General features: G+C 49.6%; 2 protein-coding genes across 2 annotated transcripts; both read right to left on the bottom strand.

Annotated features, from left to right (window-relative positions):
• Positions 1-234: 234 nt before the first annotated feature.
• MFIFM68171_02957 (Lysine 2,3-aminomutase) lies at positions 235-1747 on the bottom strand (the record flags this gene model as incomplete). The annotated part of the gene is made up of 3 exons (XM_071058379.1): positions 235-616; positions 676-1512; positions 1584-1747. The coding sequence occupies 3 exons, from the start codon at positions 1745-1747 to the stop codon at positions 235-237; spliced, it is 1383 nt and encodes a 460-aa protein (XP_070914480.1).
• Positions 1748-3126: 1379 nt separating this feature from the next.
• MFIFM68171_02956 (MFS general substrate transporter) lies at positions 3127-4822 on the bottom strand (the record flags this gene model as incomplete). Its single annotated transcript, XM_071058378.1, has 6 exons — positions 3127-3287; positions 3358-3478; positions 3557-3936; positions 4001-4269; positions 4322-4594; positions 4659-4822. The coding sequence occupies 6 exons, from the start codon at positions 4820-4822 to the stop codon at positions 3127-3129; spliced, it is 1368 nt and encodes a 455-aa protein (XP_070914479.1).
• Between the last annotated feature and the right edge of the window lie 12754 nt (positions 4823-17576).

Genomic DNA, 17576 nt, shown 5'->3' with positions numbered 1-17576 from the left:
CTGCTATACATAGTGCCTTGGGAAGGGCATTGGGAAATGATCTGTGTGTGATAGGCAGCAGTGTCTACTTAACTACTCTACCGCCGGGACTCCCTCACGCCTAACTAACATGAGACAACGAACCTAAGATAAGTCATATCCAGGGTATAGTACTCTACAAGGAGACTGAAATATTCACCCATAGCGCGAAACGTGGCCATCCCTGGATGATCGACGGAGCTTCGTCCCTCTCGCTCAATCCGAAAGCTGCCCCGAAGACCCATCCGCAATTCGTTTCACAATCTCCCTATACCCAGACTCGAAGAAGAACTCTTTCTCACCAAATGCGGGCACCAGATCGCTTAGCCACGTCGCCTCCGGGTCATGCTTGGCGAAAAACACGCGGTCGATCCAGGATGGGTCTCGCGCCTGCCAGAACTTGAGCACGAAGACGTCTTCGCCGCGGATATTTTCCACGCCTATGACACCGACTTTCCCGGGGGAGGCAGACATAGACGGGCCGCGGACGGTGCGCGCCGTGCCCGAGAGGCGCGAGTAGGCGGCGCTGAAAATACGGTGGGCGCGAGCTAGGGGCACGCTCCAGTAGTGAGAGGCGCCGGTATCGCGCTCGACGAACCTACGTGGCCAGTCAGAACACTAACCTGAGAAAGACTTGAGGCTATTATTTGCACTCACATATAATACGGAATGACTCCCAGTTTAACCTGTAGATTCCACATGTGGCACCAGACTTCGGGCTTGTCGTTGACATGCCGGATCAACGGCGCCTGGGCCCTGATCTGGGCGCCCGTCATGCGGATCTGCCGGATGGCCTCCTGCGCGGCCGGATGCTCCAGCTCGCGCGGGTGGCTGAAGTGGGCCTGAAACGCGAGCTGGCGCCCCGAGCGGACGACGCGCTCAAACAGGCGGAGTACGTCGCCCGCCTCGTTGTCGGTCGTGTACTTGTACGGCCACCAGGCAAGCGACTTGGAGCCGATGCGGATCGTCTCAAGGTGGCGGAGCGAACCGGAGCCGCTGCCGCACTCGCCGTCTCCGGCAATGAGTGGCTCGAGGTACCCGGCTAGGAGACGCGCCGGCATCACCATGGGGTCGCCGCCGGTGAAGAGCACATCGCGGACCTGAGGGTTCCGAGCAATGTATTTGCGTAGCTGGGTTGCGTGGCTGGATTTGAAGGTCTGCGAGGAGCCGACCGAGGTGAACTGCGCCCAGCGGAAGCAGTAGGTGCAGAAGGCATGGCAGAATTGGCCCTCAGAGGGGAAGAAGAGGACTGTCTCACGGTACTTGTGCTGCATACCTGGAAGCTCCTCGCCGTGAAGCCGCGGTACGTTTTCGGTCTTTTGGTTGGCCGGGTGCGGGTTCATCTTCTCGCGGATCTGTTCGGCAAGTCGCTGAAGCTCGGCTTTGGGGATGCCAATTCGGGAGGCCTGCATGATGTTCTGGAGGTCCGGACGATGCAACATCGCCGGCTGGGGAAATGCCAGCTGGAACATGGGGTCCTCTGGCACGTTCTTCCTGAAAGCAACGGCGTATCAGGACTGCAAGCGGCGCGCGGGCCGGGGGAAGGTTTCGGGTTGTGAACGCACCAGTCGATGAGAGATTCCACGACATGATTATTGACCCTCATCGGGAAGACTTGTGCTGTCGCCAAGAATGGTGTGGGATCGAGATGAGGGGCATACCGCTTGAAGAGGTCCGGTATGGTGCTCTTAGTGAACATGTCATAGGAGTTTCTGAGCACCGTCGACATATCGCTTCTTGGGAGTCAGACACAAGGAAGTTAAACGGAGAGGTTAATTACTGGGACGGAGAGATCAATATCGTAAGTCCTCTTCCCACTCCAGCGTAATGCAACACAGCTAATTCCAAGCTAAGATATATTATATTTTAACCACTTCTTCGTCAATTAGTTTCAGTGGTTTATACTATAAGGTCTAGACCTGTTTTAAGATATTTCCGTGCAACTTTAACAGACTGTCCTGAATGTGGGGTTGTCCCGGAAGTGGGTCAGCGACCCAAATCCCAAAGAGCCTCCGAGACACCCCGTTGTCCGGACGTATCAGATCGAGTGTAGAAGGTTTCCATGCGCCACCGACGGTATCCGATAGACACATGTGCATACGTGGATCTCCTGGATTTCTCGGGCGGAAGTCCGTCCCACAAAGACGGCTCATCACACCAGCATGGAGGGCCCAGTTGATGTCAGGATGCAGCTATGATGCCGGTCAGCTGCATATCGTTTCTGGCCACGACGCCGCTGCTGGTCTTTGTAGCATAGTTAGGGGATCTCGGTTTGCTATATATATCTCTCTTCGGTCGGCTACATCTGGAAGGGATGCGAGACGCTCGCCAGATAGGCTAATAGCAAGAGCACCCTTGACCATAAAATCTGACGGACCGGCATGACGGTGTCCAAGTTTCACAGAAGCTAGGATTCTGTTCGGGGTTCCTGCAACGACGGTTAGGCCACTCTATGAGGCACTTCCCGTGCGCCCTCTCTTGGGTAACCACTGACCGGCCCTGGTCCGGAGCACGAATGCGCTAGGTCTGTAGGCGTTATTCTAGAGCGATCCGCGCTCTCGGTTGACAAAGAAGTGGCAATGTGCGCCCTTCGACATGCGTCGAGCAGAACCTCCGACTCTTCGTCGTCTCAGTTGACGCGGGAAACAAAATGCACTTTTTCATCATTCCGTATCCTGGTTAATACGACGTATAATATCATGGCGATAGGAGAGGGCCGGTCAGAAATAGCGGTCTGCAATGCCATGGCTGGCTCTCACAAGCCCAGGCAAGAGATAATTATACCGCGCGTACTCTCTTTGTTTCAGCTGCAAAGGGATAAGGAACTTCCGCGAGTTTCGGATCAGTTTTATATTTGTGCCGAATCGGACCTTCTCTCAATAAATTAGTGAGACGGGAGAGAGCGGTGATCTTCATCGAATAAGGTATGTTGCTCGTAGAAATCTGGGGATAGGAAAGAAGAAAGGTGGGCTGGCTGGAAGATTCGTGGGTCACACATCACTTGATTTATTCAAGTAAGGCACGCATCCCTCTCTTATGAGAGACTGTGTTCTTGCACTAATGAAATCAGAACATCTATATTGCGAAGTCACCGTACTTCTAAGGCTTTCAAATGTCTTCTGACGAATAACCTGGCATATTCTTGATATAACGACTGTGAGATCTTAACCACGGACCGTACCGGCGGAAGGCCCAAGGAATGGGAAGGAACAGCACGAGGATGAAGCCAAGCAAGCTTGCGGCCCAGTTGACGCCCAGATTCGCATACACTGGTAGACGTCGTCATCAGTATCGAGTCGATTTGAAATTCCCATTACGCATAAGGAGACGGTAACATACTCTCGGTCATAAACAGCGGAAGAATGGCAGCTAGGCAGTACCGGAGCAAATTGTTAGCCGCCGTAGCGCTGGCGCCATATTTGGGTCCGTAGATCTCGAGAAGGTACAATTGGGCAGCGTTCTTCTCGCGGGGGTCGCATATACGTGTCAGCAATATCTAACCACCTTCTACTGACTAGGATCACCACCAGATACCTACATAGAGGAGGTCGTTTCCCCAAGCAAAAAGACCGAGCCCCACGGTTGGCCACATCCAGTGAGTACTGCTGTCCGCGCTCCATCCGAACCAGAAAAAGCTGATGGGCATGGCGAAACTCCCTAGCAGGGCAGGCCACAACAGAACTTCCGGATCGGGACATCCGGTAGCACCGTGTTCGCTTGGCGATGGCACGCGGGGTGTATGTTTCTTCATTTGACGATAGAACGGGATTACCATGGTAGGTGCCGCCAGGATGTAGCCGATGGTTAGGCTGAGGAAAACCAGCCCCTGAGCGGTGGGACTGAATTGATACACCGTCTGGAAGGCGAAAGGAACGCTTGACGAGAAGCAGTAGACAACCGCGAAGTTGAAGGCAATGTCTGTGGGCACCGTCAGAAGCCTGAACCTAGGAAGGACGCTGAAACGGGGAACGGGTCAACTGACAGAGCGCGAAGAGACCTACAACAGGCTCCGTAACCAACATCTGCAAAGGCCGGAGAAGTGGAATAGACGACAAGACTCGCATGACCACTTCATGCGGGGATATCTTGCCTTGATGCTCTTGTGAGCGGTGCGCCGCCTTCAAAATAACGGGCGAGTGGGCCTCACTCATCGGCAAGACGGTGAGCCAAGTCACAACGCCGAGAAGCAAAGTCACCCATTGCGTCCAGCGCCAGTCCAGCGTTTGAACCACAAATTCGTTCACGAGTTGACTAGGTGAAACTTGATTAGCCCCCACAAGGGCGGCGCCGATTAGGTACTCACCCGATACTCGGTCCCATGAAAGGGACCGTATTGAAAACGGAGAGGGCGATAGGCAACTGATGCGGTGCCCAGATGTCGGTCAGCAAGCCGAAGCCCACCACGAGGGCGGAGCCACCAAAAGCCCCAGCGAAGAAACGGCAGATCAACAGCGAAGCAAACGAATCCGAAAAACCTGCGCCCGCAGTGAAGAGGCAGAAAACGGGGACGCTGAGCCAGTATACGGGACGTCGACCGAAGTGCTCGCTAATAGGGGCACCGATAACGGGGCCGAAACTAAGGTAACACCGGATTTGGTCAGGGATAAGATCTTGTCTCTGCATGCGCCTGGCTTGCTTACCCAAGCCCGAGGATGAAGAGAGCGAATGGTAAAAGGGCGGCCTTTTCACCAACGCCAAAAGCTTGCTGCAACTGCAGCTCGGCGGGCACCGTCGAAGTTGAGGCAAAGCAGACGAAGAAACCAACAATGCAGGGAATCCAGGTATGGTAGATCTTTGAGGTCATGGACGACCGGTAAGGGTCGTCCGGACAGAGTGATAACCCAAACATGCGATCCATTGCGAGTACGTATAAGGTAGATAAGGTAGGTAGCTCTCTCGACGTGAAGACGATGCAGATCCGAAATGCAAAATCTAGCCAGAAGCCCAACCAGAATCATGTATATTTGTTCATTGTCGGATCCGGCTCCGTTGGCATTCAGTGAGTCAGCTGTTCTAAGACAATGTATATTTCCCATGTCGCCACTGGGACGGAACTCCGAGGGGACTTGAGTCGGGCCGAGTGCGGTAACATCATTGGCCTTCGAGATGGGGGCTGGTGTGGTGTATCCTCTTAATGCGTCACAAGTGTCTCGGCTGAGATTCTGACCTTCCTACTAACACGTATTGGAAGATGACGATCAGCGGTCTGCCTTAATCCGGGCCCAATTCAAGTCGATCCACTTTAGGTCGTGAAGATGAACTGAGACCTCTCCTCGAAATGAATCCTGGTCTGCACAAGTCACTGCTCCGGTTGCGTCATCATTGTGCTGGCCAGTTGTTACCCACGGTCCTTGTATGCCGGTATATTTCCCGTGGGGGGGTGTAAATACCGCTCTTTCCGTGATATTTTCTAACCTTGCGAAAGGGCCCCCGGTTCGTAGCCGCCTAGCTAGCTTCGTACATCCATCGCTTGAGCTTCTCGCCTTCCTCCTATGATTATCCGGACGCCAATTGAGCATACTAGATCTTATCTCGCATTCACCTAGAGAAGTTGTTCGGTGTTTATTCAATTCAGCGCAATGGCCACCCTCTGGCGTAATGCTCTCGGGACCTCCAGATGTGCTGCCCGTCTCCTCGCTGCTCCCGGCGTTCCACTAGCAAGTCATTCGATGGCAACTACCACCCTCCAGCCTCAAAGCTCGACTCCCCGACTCAGTGGCCCATCGTTAGTCAGAACGAGCGTGCATAGGGTGATTGAGAGCCATGCGGATCCTGCAACAACTTTCGATCCCCCGGCTCCTTCGGGCGGAAAGCAAGTGTGCGTTATGCTTACCCAGGAGGCTCTAGTCGTATTATCCCCACCGAAACGTCTCTTTCCCTAACTCTTGCTGCCTCTAGTGTCAGTCGGACGGTAATCTTCAGCGATCCCCAGGGCATGAGATGGACATGTCGTGCGAGCGACGGACAAACCTTGTTGGACATCGCCAAGGCTTATGGTCTCGAGGTCGAAGGTGGGTTGTAGAAACTCCCCCGGTGATTCGGTATCTTCCTTAAAAGCACCATGTTATTGACCGAATGCTCCTCATGCGTACCATCTAGGTGCCTGCCAGGGAGACTGTGCCTGTTCGACGTGCCACATGATCGTGACAAACCCTGTGTCATATGGAGCTATTCCCCCACCAACTGAGCGCGAGAACGATATGTTAGACCTGGTACACGGTCTAACGTCAACAAGTCGGCTGGGCTGTCAAGTCGTTATGTCTGAAGTGCTAGACGGTGCGGAAATTAAGTTACCAGGACTTGTACAGCCTAAGTAGTCTTCATATCCTTCTGGGAGGAGAGATAGAATTCTTGTTATTCGGCCAACGTTATATATTCTGAGTGAGATTTTCGAGCACCCGAAGTCCCTCATGGCCCCACCCCACAACCGTTACTACCGATATCAATGATCACCACAAGCTGCAATAAGTTTGCAAGATTAGAGGTGTTAGATACAAGGGTGGTTGGAATTAAGGCTGCTAGGTACTAAGAATCTTGGCAGTATAGATAAAACTACATCGTCCCTATGGACAGAGTTTTCCTAAGACATCACAAGTTGCACTCAATACAATCCACTAACGTACATGATAAGCGAGTGACCAGAACAAGCGAGTGACCACTTTTCTACTAAACACACCACCCTACCACCAACATCTCAATTTCTCAACAACGCAAAATAGAGATTACTTCAAACGAAGCCCAATTAATTCTGGCTATTGCCGCTCTTGAAAAAGATCCAAATCTTAAGGTTGCAACTGCAGCAAATATCTATAACGTTGATCGCAGCACCCTTAGGCGTCGACGCGCCGATCGGCCTGCACGACGCGATATTCCAGCCAACTCGCATAAACTTACGGATTTAGAAGAGCAAACAATCGTACGATATATAGTTGAGCTGTGTACACGCGCATTCCATCCCCGGCATGCATACGTGGAAGATATAGCCAACCGATTGCTACGCGAACGCGACGCGCCCCCTGTTGGCGTACGATGGGCTTACAACTTCGTTAAATGCTAGCCAGATCTTCATACGCGTTTTATACGTAAATACGACTACCAGAGGGCTAAATACGAAGATCTAAAGATTATTCGCGAGTAGTTTGCATTCGTATAAAACACTAAGACCAAATACAGCATCCTCGACGAAGACTCGTATAATTTTGATAAGACCGGCTTTATAATGGGCATCATTATCCCAACTATAGTAGTTACTACCTCAGATAGCCGTAGTAGAGTTAAACAGGCCTAGCCTAGTAATCGTAAGTGGGCTATGGTTATCCAAGGGGTAAATATTTAAGGCTAGGCCATTCCACCATTTATTATCCTAGCTAGGCAATATTACCTTACCAACTAGTATCGAGAGTACAACCTTCCGGTAACCTGGCATATTGCAACAACTGATAATAGCTAGACTATAAATACAGTAGGCCTTAATTGGATTAAACACTTCGATTACTATACAGCATCTTATACGAAGGGTATATACCGGCTATTAATCCTGGATAGCCACGATAGTCACTATACCAAGGAATTTAAGACCTATTGCCAGGAACACAATATTATTACACTCTATATACCTCCGTATTCCTCGTACCTACTTTAGCTATTAGATATTAGTTGTTTTACACCGTTGAAGAAGGTATATAGCTACTAAGTTAAGCAGTTGATACGGATGATGTTACGAGTTGACAGGTTTGAACCTCGGCCCGTTGTGGGCCACCTTGTCATATGATCTTGGCTCGTTGGGGGTCAACTTTGTCACATAAATAGTGTAGTTCTTCCGCCCTCACTTGCTTTGAAGGATGAGCAAAAACCAGAACCTTACATCGTCTTTTTGCTTCGCAACAGATGAGTATTACACACATCAGCAAACTGGAGTTTCTCTATAGGTTCAAAGCAGCTTTTTTTGCTTCAATTACAGAAGAAAATATCCAGAGTAGTTTTACCGGAGCCGGCCTTATACCGTACGACCTAGAGAGGGTAATATCTAAGCTGGATATACGCATTCACACCCCAACACCCCTAAGCTCAAGGCTAGGCACAGTACAACGTTAGGTCTCACAAACACTACACAACCCTCGAGAAGCCACCTTACAGTTAGAGCTTATTAAAACCTAGATATCTAAGTATTAGGATAGCTCTCCAATATCTATGCTAGTTGTTATAGACCTATTAGCTAAAGGAACGATGGCTATGATATACGAGGTGGCTATTTTACGTAGCGAGGTTTCTACATTACGTAAGGCCAATAAGGAGCTTAGTAAGAGACGGAGAGCTAAAAAAACACGTGTACGGCTTGGAGGATCACTTACCGTATAAGAAGCACAAGATCTACTAGATCAGAAGGCCGTGGGTAGACAGGTAATCCAGGAAATACAAAAAATGGTAGTGGTACAGGGGAGGCTCGTACGAAGATTCGGTGCTGTGGCGTATGCGGCAAGCCTGGTTATAATGCGCGTACGTGCAAGAAGGCTGCAGAATCGTCTGATTCATCTGTTTCCAATTCAGTTATTGTTATTTCCTAGCGTTGTGGTTGTGTAATTGAGGATGGTTGTGGTGGGGTGGTGAAAAAGTGGTCACTCGCTTGTTCTGGTCACTCGCTTATTATGTACGTTATTTTCTAGCTGAATACACACTATATCTAATAATTAAGAGTCTCATACACTAATACAACTATCTATGCATCTTTCGTACAAACGATATTCAGCCAATCGCAATATCAATACTTACGACCGTCATCTACAAGTCCTCGAAGGGCTGGGAACTATAGAAAACAGTTCTGTAAACGGGTAGAAGCATCGGGTATATAGGTATTTATTGATCCGGAAATAGATATTAAATAGCCTAAAAAGCTAGTTAAGCTAATCTTCCAGGATTACTTAAAGAAGTTTATATACCAGAGTAGAAGGAATAATACTCTTTCTATATCAATTAGCTTAAGTAATACTATGTCGCGCTGGAAATCGCGCTTGTGGAGCTCAGCTCTTGACCGCCGAGCTTAATAGCTCATTACATAAGCTCGCCTGGATCATTTTCCTCTGTATTTAAGCCAGTCCTTCAGTCTCCTACTGCAGTAGATAGATCCTTGGAGACTTCAACCATTCCACGTACTTCTTACAACCTCTGCTGAGCTCTTACGCATATAATAGTTATAAGCCCGGCGTTCGAAGCCGCTTCGCATGCAGCCAGAACTCGTGTTACAGAATGCCTATACAAGTCAGAGGGTTCAATTCTTCTTTACCTTATTCGTTGTAATACCAGTAACACCTTTCCTAAGCTCTCTAAGCTCATAAAAGCTCACTATAGACTCAAGGATACTAACAATCACTGTACCAGCGTACGTTAAGCTGTACCTCAGAGACGACTAAGTACTTTAGTATTGAAATGGTGCAGAAACACACATCTACACCTACCAAAAATAAAGGGGAGGGCAAAGACGGCCAAATGCCAGACAGACAAGATAGACAAGACAGGCTAGGTGACACCACCACAAATTGGGTCCCTGCAGCCTAAACATTGTCAAAACAACATGTGCAGATAGAGCTCCCTCTGGTCAGAGGGAGATCACTTTGCACGCAAAGAAAGCTTGTCAATTGAGCCTGCAACAGATGCGGAAAAGAGTACTGAATTGATTGTTCTCTCTAAGGAGCAATGGCCAGGGCGGCCCTACTTATGGTGCAAGAGAAAAAATGGGTCCACGGCAAGTTCCAGCCCCCGGGACTGTGCCCCTCTGACCAGAGTGACCCTGCTCTCTGGGGACTGTTTTCCCCAACTGTTACGTGGTGGGAGCCCAGATGGGCCAGACGGCCAGGATCCCAGGGGTCATGTGATCCCAGGATTCTGGAACTTTCCCTGGGCACTGACCCATTCCTGTCATATATTTCGGTACTCCCGTACGCTCTGCCAGAGCTTTCTCAGACAGCGCAAATTTTATCTTATTTTTTACCACGTAACACCAACTCAATGCTCGACTTATATATTATTCTTCCTACACCGCTTTACCCAAGATAGGGTGTGCCAGACTTCTACCGCTAAACTACTCGACTTATATACCCTTTAAAGTCTTACCTATTATTTCAGTAATCTTAATATCATCACTTTTATTTTTATCTACTAAGGAGAATTGCCTGACAACGTAGTTATATAAATCATATTTAACGTACGTGATAAGCGAGTCAGCTAGACAAGTGAGTCAGCCACTTTTTACTACCCCACCACAACTATCCTCAATTACATAACCATAACACTAGGAAATAACTATAACTGAATCAGAAACAGATAAATTAGATGATTCTGCAGCCTCCTTACACGTACGTACATTATAGACAAGCTTACCGCATACACCACAGCACCGAATCTTCGTCTAAGACCCTCCTGCACTACCACCATTTTGTCGTGTTTCCTGGGCTGCCTGCTCACCCATAGCCTTCTGATCCAGTAGATCCTGTACCTCTTATACAGTAAGTGACTCTCTAAGCTATATACATGTTTTTTTTGCTCTCCGTTGCTTACTAAGTTCCTCATTAACCTTTTGTAGTATAGAGACCTCCGTATGTAGGAGAGCTACCTCGTATATTACAGCTATTATACCTTTAGGTAATCGGTCTATAGCAATTAATATAGATATTGGAGAGCTCCTCTAGTAGTTAGATATCCGAGTTTTAATAAGCTCTGACTATAAGGTAGCTTCTCGAGGGTTACATAGTATTTAGAAGAGCTAAGGTAGTGCTATGCCTAGGCTTGAGGCTAGGGGAGTTGGGGTCTGAATAAGTATATCCAGCTTAGATATCACCCTCTCTGGGTTGTATGGTATAAGGCCGGCTCTAGAAAAACCCCCTTGGATATTGTTTTCTATAATTGAATTAAAAAACACCTCTCTAAATGTATAGAGAAATTCTAGCTTACTAATATATATGATGTTCATCAGTATTAACTGCTTAATCTGGTAGCTATATACCTTCTTTAACAGCCTAAAATAACTTCTTCTTTCTTCCTACACCGCTTTACCCAAGATAGGGTGTGCCGAACCTTCTACTGCTAAATACATAGGAAAAACCGTGCTACAATAGCCGGGTGAAAAAACCTATATCAACAAGTAATAGGAAATAACACTAATAGACGCCAGTTAGTTGCAAAAGAAAGGAAGGCCTTATACAAGGCCCTGAAGACTTTCAGTCTTCGGCTTCGGATTCGTCCACTACCTCCTCCTCTTCCTCAGCCTCTTCGGCTTCCAATTCTAGCCGTCGGGCTAGGCTGTACTCCATCAAACGGCCCGAATCCATCAGCCAGCCTAAAACCCTCCTTAACAGCCTGAGGTTCCGGGAGCTCTAGCCCTGTAATACAAGGCTGAGGTCCCGGTGAGTTCGAATTTCTATCCTTGGCTAAGTCCTAGGCTTCGGTGGTATCGGGCACCACACTGTCAGGTGCAGGAGGGTGTCAGGTGCAGGCGGGGCACTGCTAGGGTCAGGAGCCTATAAATTACCAGCTTCGCCGGAAGTTTTGGAACGTTCAGAGTTCAACACTGTCACCTACCACCTCCTTAGAAGCGATAGCTGCGCAGACGCCGCTCCTTCAATGCGAATCATCCTTTCACTCTCCTTTTCTTACAGCAATCCCCAATTTTCGATCTGACACACACAACAAGGTGCTCTACTGTTTCCTAGCCCTCCCCACAGCCACAGTAGGGAGTAGGGAGGTTTGGAACTCCCTGCTGAAAAAGGAAGTTCCGGAGGCCGATAGCTCCCGTTCGGGCTTGCATTAGTAGGGAGCTCTGGGCTTTAGTAAGGTCCTGGTGCTTTCGAAGAGCCTTATTGGTAAAAAGTAACTCAGGAGGGTCTTCATCAGCCAATCTAGTAAGCTGATTTCTAACCTCCTTTTTCTAACGTACTTCCCAAGCCCTACCTAATACCTCTTCGGCCATAAACCTCTGATCTAACTCCTGGCTCTGATTCTGGTCCTGGCCCTGACCCTGGGTCTGGGCTTGGCCTACCCACTGGTTGATGGTAATAGCGGCTTTTTCTGATATTGTCGGCTGTTGTGGTAACGGAGCTCTACGGCCTCGCCTTCGTCTCTGGAATCTCCTATATAGCCTGTTGCAAGCCTCTTGGATCAAGGAGTTTGGTGGGCGCCTTGGGGCCTCTCGGCCCTGCCCAGCTTGTAGAGTGGGGATCTGTAGCCGAGTTTCGAAGTCGGCGAGTCTCTTGTTGAGATATAGATCTAGCGGTGGCACCCAAGTCTCTGTCTCTAGGTTCCGGATAGGGGTAGCCTTGTAAGCCTCGGCTACTATCCTGAGGCTTCTTGACTGGGCTTTAATCAACCTCGCTGCTATGCCCTGGGGCCGGCCGTTGACTGTTGTAGGCTGGTGGTAGTTGGTAGCTCCAAAGGCAATAGCACTCCGGATACACTTAGTATATACCTCCCTAGCTCTGATCAAGCCTGGCTCTCAGGTCTTTGCTGCTATTCGTGATAGAGTAAAATCCTGGGTTTTTAACTTTTCCACTACTTTTGACTCGTGAGCCCTCCAGTTGAGCCTCTAATCAAGCTACACCCCTAGAAATCTTGCGTTGGGCACAGGGTAGATCATGGTATAGCCTTGCTCAGCCGGGCAAGTCAGTTGGAGAGGATCGGCCCAGTGGGATCGGCCTTTGTTGAAGTGGATCAGTTCGCTCTTTGCCGGGTTAAAGTCCATACCATAGGCCTTCGCCCACTGCACACAAGTAGCCCAAGCTCTTTCTAGTTGCCAGCAGTTGACCTTCGGGCTCTTCCCAAAAGCTAAGAGATTTGTATCGTCTACAAAGCCTACTAGTCCGATTTCAGGGTGTTTCTCCTTCAGTATCTTATACAGCGAAGCTATATAAAGGATAAAGAGGATAGGGGATAGAGGTGAACCCTGTGGGACCCCTACCCTAATATCGGACTGTTGGGCCTATTGGCCATCGAAGAAGAGGGTAGCTTTACGGCTAGTGAGCCAGGCTTTTACCCAGTAGACTAGCCACTGGGGGAAGCCTTGATCCCGAAATGTAGTTAGAAGCCGGGTATAGTTGACCCTATCAAACGTTCCCGTGAGATCCAACTGCAGTAGGGAGGCTGCAGCTTGTTGCCTCTAGGCCTCGCGTACCTGGGCCATAACTAGCCGGATTGCTAATTCCGTTGACCTGCTTTCTCGGTTTCCCATTTGTTCGTCGGGTAGTAGGCCATAAGCTTCAGCCACCTCGGTAACCCTCTTTGTAACCACTGCCTCGATCACTTTTCCAACGGTAGGTAGTAGGGAAATTGGCCTGTAGCCTCCTGGGGTACGGTAGTCAGATGGCTTCTTCCCGGCCTTTGGAAGGACTATGACAGCAGCCTCCTTGAGTCTCTGTGGGAACCACCCTAGTTCGAAGCACCTTTGAGCGAGGAATGCTAAGACTCTATAGAGTGGCCACCCACAGGCCTTAAGTAGGCCTGTTGGTAGATGGTCGTTGCCTGGAGCTTTCCAGGGTGAGGCTTTGGCTATGACCTCCCTAATATCCTCAGGGGTAACGGTTTGGCTGATTTCGAAACTCGGCTCCCACGGTTGGGATAAGTCCGGATCTTGAATATCCAATAAGTCGGCTGGAGGATCAGGGAAAAAACGGTCGGCCAGAGCTATAGCCTTCTGGGTGTGGGTTGATAAGGTAGGTAGACCAGCTGAGTCTTCGAAGGCTGGGAGCCTAGGGGGCTCGGCTGGTTTAAAGCTCTTACACCTAGCCTACCGTTCAAGCTTCTAAAGTAGAGCTGTATCGTAGGAGGCTTCCTGTAAAGTAGTTCTCCACGTCTTTGTCCTGGCTTCCCTGACAGCCTTCGACAGCTCCTTGAGCTTGTGGTTGAGTTGGGTTTTGTTGTAGGCTGTTGGTACTTCTCTTGCTAGCCGCTCAGCCTTTCTAGCCTCCTTGACCTTGTTTTGAACCCCTAGGAACCACCAAGCAGCTTGGAACCCTGTATTAACCTTCCTCCGTGGAGTACTGGCCTCAGCAATCCTCGTTAGTTCCTCGATAAGCCTATCGAAGGCTCTATCGAGACTCTCAACTGTCTGAGCTTGACTAAGTAGCCCGAAGGGGCCTCTGTCGTCTAGGCCTAGTATCGAGGGTAGTAGAGCTGCCTTGGCCTGGACCCTCTGTCTATCCATCTTCTTCCAATTCCATCCTGGGGGTTGTAGTTGTTGTTGGTGTAGTTGTGGCCGATAGGTATAGATTTCGAAGACTTGGGGAAAGTGATCCGATTTCCCTTTTTCCTCGATACCGTAGTAGGAGTACTGGATACTCCCTGAGACCCAGATAAGGTCAAGTGTTGATGGTCTACTCCGTTGGTTCCCCCGGGGGGTTCGGGTAACGGTACCTCAGGGAGTAATAAGGTCGAGGTCCCAAGAGGCTACTAGCCGAAGTAGGGCTTCCGAATCTGGGTCGTACCGATCGAACTGATCCTATAAAGGGTGGTGGAGGTTGAAATCCCCTGTGAGAACTACTGGATAGGCCGGTTTTTGCCTTTCTAGCAGTTCTCTAGGTATCATCTTAACTGAAGGGGGGTTGTATACCGACCAGACCTCAAGGCCACCCCCATCTCCTAGCTCCCCTCCTGAAAAACATACTCGGCACCAGTACCTTGATGACTCGTATTCCCACTGGCTGATATCGATCCTTTTGTGGACGAAGATAGCTGCTCTACCTTCTAGTTCAAAGACTAGATGGTATCGGCTACTTCGAGGGCAATAAGTGGACTTGGTAAAATTGTTGATCTACGGCTCCTGGATAGCTAGGAGATCGAACTTAGCTTCCTCTAAAAGTGTTTCTAGGACTAGTTTATTTTCTCCAGTATTCTATAGCAGTATTGTAAACCCTATCAAAGTGTAGGTTCAATAGAAGTATTCTGCTGCTGGGTTTCAGTAGGTTGGAGGTTGAGTTGGGAGCTAGGCTGGGAACTAGGCTGGGAGCTGGGTTGGGAGCTGGGCTGGGAGCTGGGCTAGAGACTAGGCCTTACAGGCCAGGTTGGGACTGGGACTGCTGGGAAGGGGAGCCGGCCTTGCCTTGGATCTTGGGAGGCCTGTTGGATATAGGTAGGCCTTCTCCGCTTCCGAGCTGGTCCGCCGCTTTGGTAGTAGCCGTCTTCGATAACGAAGTTGAAAAGAGGGGTTCCAGTAGTTGGGAGAGCGGCTGATTCGAAGGTTCGTGGGCGGTGTTGGTAGGCTTCCTTAGCCGTCGTCTTCGCTTTTACCCTCTCCAGGCACTCCCTGTCCCAGGCCGGATGTCGTCCTCTATAGGCCGGGCATTTGCAAGGTAGCCGGTAGTTAGAAAGGGTAGGGCATTGAGCCTCACCCTCTCTCCCACCAGGGCCATAGGCCCCTGTTCCGCACCTCGGACACAAGGCCTCCTTTTTACAGTACCGGCTAGTATACCCCCATTTCCAGCACTTGAAGCACTGAGTTGGCTGTAGAGGAGCCCAGTAGGGCTCACAGTTGAAGATCTATGTCCTGAAAATTACCCCTGAATCACAGACCATTTTGGCCTCTTATTAGCTAGTGAGGGTAACTAAGACCGTTACCCAGGTAAGGTTTTGGTCCTTCGGGTACTGATATTTGACCTTATCGAGTGATTTTAGACCTAGGTCTTAGCCGAATTCCAGCTCTGTAACCCCTTAAAGATCCTTCTATCGAAGTCCTTTGACTAGGGCTGCAAAAGTCCTTTAGGCCTCCTTTGCCTGGGCCCCAAAGGCTTGTTGGATCCAGTTGTTGTTAGAAGAGTGCTAGTCTCGGGTAGCTGGATCTGAGAAGGTAATGATTGTATCTCCACTAGGGAGCTTCCGGGCTGCTACAGCCCCTTTTCGGTTCGAGGCTTGATTAACTGTTTAGACAATTTCTAGTGGGCTTCGCTTAGCTAGGTCGGATGATAGGCTATTGCCTTTGACTAAAATCTCACGGCTTGCCTTCGCTGGGATTACCTTAGCTGGCTGGGCTAAGGTTGGGGTAGCTGGACTTCCCCAGGCAATATCAGCCCAAGTTCGGGTCGGTTGGATCGGCTTAGTCGGCTGGGTCTCTCAGAGAGCTGCTCTCACTTCCTCGGCCACTACCTTTCGAAGGTTAGGCAGGGTAACTGTCGAGACTGACCCGGGTACCGTAACAGCCTTTCGGTAGGCTTGTTGTATTTCTTTCGCTAGGCTTCGAGCTCTATCCTTGTTTCCAGTTGGTATAAAGGCAAGGAGCTTGTTAACCAAATTGTCGAAGTCTCCTAGAGTAGGGTGGTTTAGTTGGTTGCTGCTGCTATAGGTCTGTTGAGCCTAGGTAGACCCTTGAGATCTTCTTTGACCGTTGCTTGTGTAGCTGGTTATTGTACGGGGAGGCCGAAGTAGTTGCGGAGCTGAAGCCGAAGCTGAAGCTGAAGCCGAAGTCGGGGCCGGAGCTGAAGCTGAAGCCGAGGTTGGGGTTGGAGTTAGGGTTGGAGTTGAAGCTGGGGACTCCTCTATAGTTGCCCTGCTTCCCATATCCATTTCCATCTCAACGCTGTCCATAGTAGACAGTGAGGTAGCTGGTGTGGTTAGGGGGTGGCCAGTGTAGTCAGGGGGTGGCTAGTGTAGCCAGGGGGTGGCTAGTATGGCTAGGGGGTGGCTGGTGTGGCCAGGGAGGTAGCTGGTGTAGCTAGGGGGTGGCTAGTATTAGGTGGGGTTGGCCGGGCCCGTTGGTGCCTGATTTGTAAGGCTGTTAGGCCGACGAGCCCACCATGAAGATTTTGCTGACAGCTTGGGCGCTCAGCCCAGTCTGACTTTCGGGCCCAACTGCAGCCACGCAACAGGTGCCGCGCGGCTGCAAGCGGTATCGTTGGATAGGGCTTTTCGAGAGGAATTGATTGATGTAGGTTGCAGCTGTTTTGCTGGCTTTGCGGGCAAGCAGCCGGCACCACAGGTAATGTTTTTCCTCGATATTGATATGTTTTCTGGGCCTAAAATAATTAATATCTAATAGCTGAAGTAGGTGAGAAGAGTATAGAAGTATATAGAGTATAATAATATTGTGCTCCTGGTAATAGATCTTAAATTCTTTGGAGTAGTGGCTATCGTGGCCGTTAAGGATGAGCAGCTGATATTTGTCCTTTATACGAGATGCTATATAAAAATTGAAATACTGAATCTAATCTATGCCCTTCTTATTAGTAATTTACCTGTTATCGTGTCAGGTGCAGGAGGGTGTCAGGTGCAGGCGGGGCACTGCCAGGGTCAGGGGCCTATAAATTACCGGCTTCGCCGGAAGTTTTGGAACGTTCAGAGTTCAACACTGTCACCTACCACCTCCTTAGAAGCGATAGCTGCGCAGACGCCACTCCTTCAATGCGAATCATCCTTTCACTCTCCTTTTCTTACAGCAATCCCCAATTTTCGATCTGACATATCGGTTATTGCAATATACTAGTTAACCAGAAGCTTATACTCTTAATACTAGTTAGCGAGGTAATATTACCTAGCTAAGATAATAAATAGCAGGATAACCTAACCTAAAGCATTCACTCTTTAGATAA

This window comes from Madurella fahalii, assembly GCF_045866475.1.
Source record: "Madurella fahalii IFM 68171 DNA, scaffold_2, whole genome shotgun sequence".
Taxonomy (NCBI): Eukaryota; Fungi; Ascomycota; class Sordariomycetes; order Sordariales; genus Madurella; species Madurella fahalii.
This window is presented reverse-complemented; position numbering and strand designations above follow the sequence as displayed.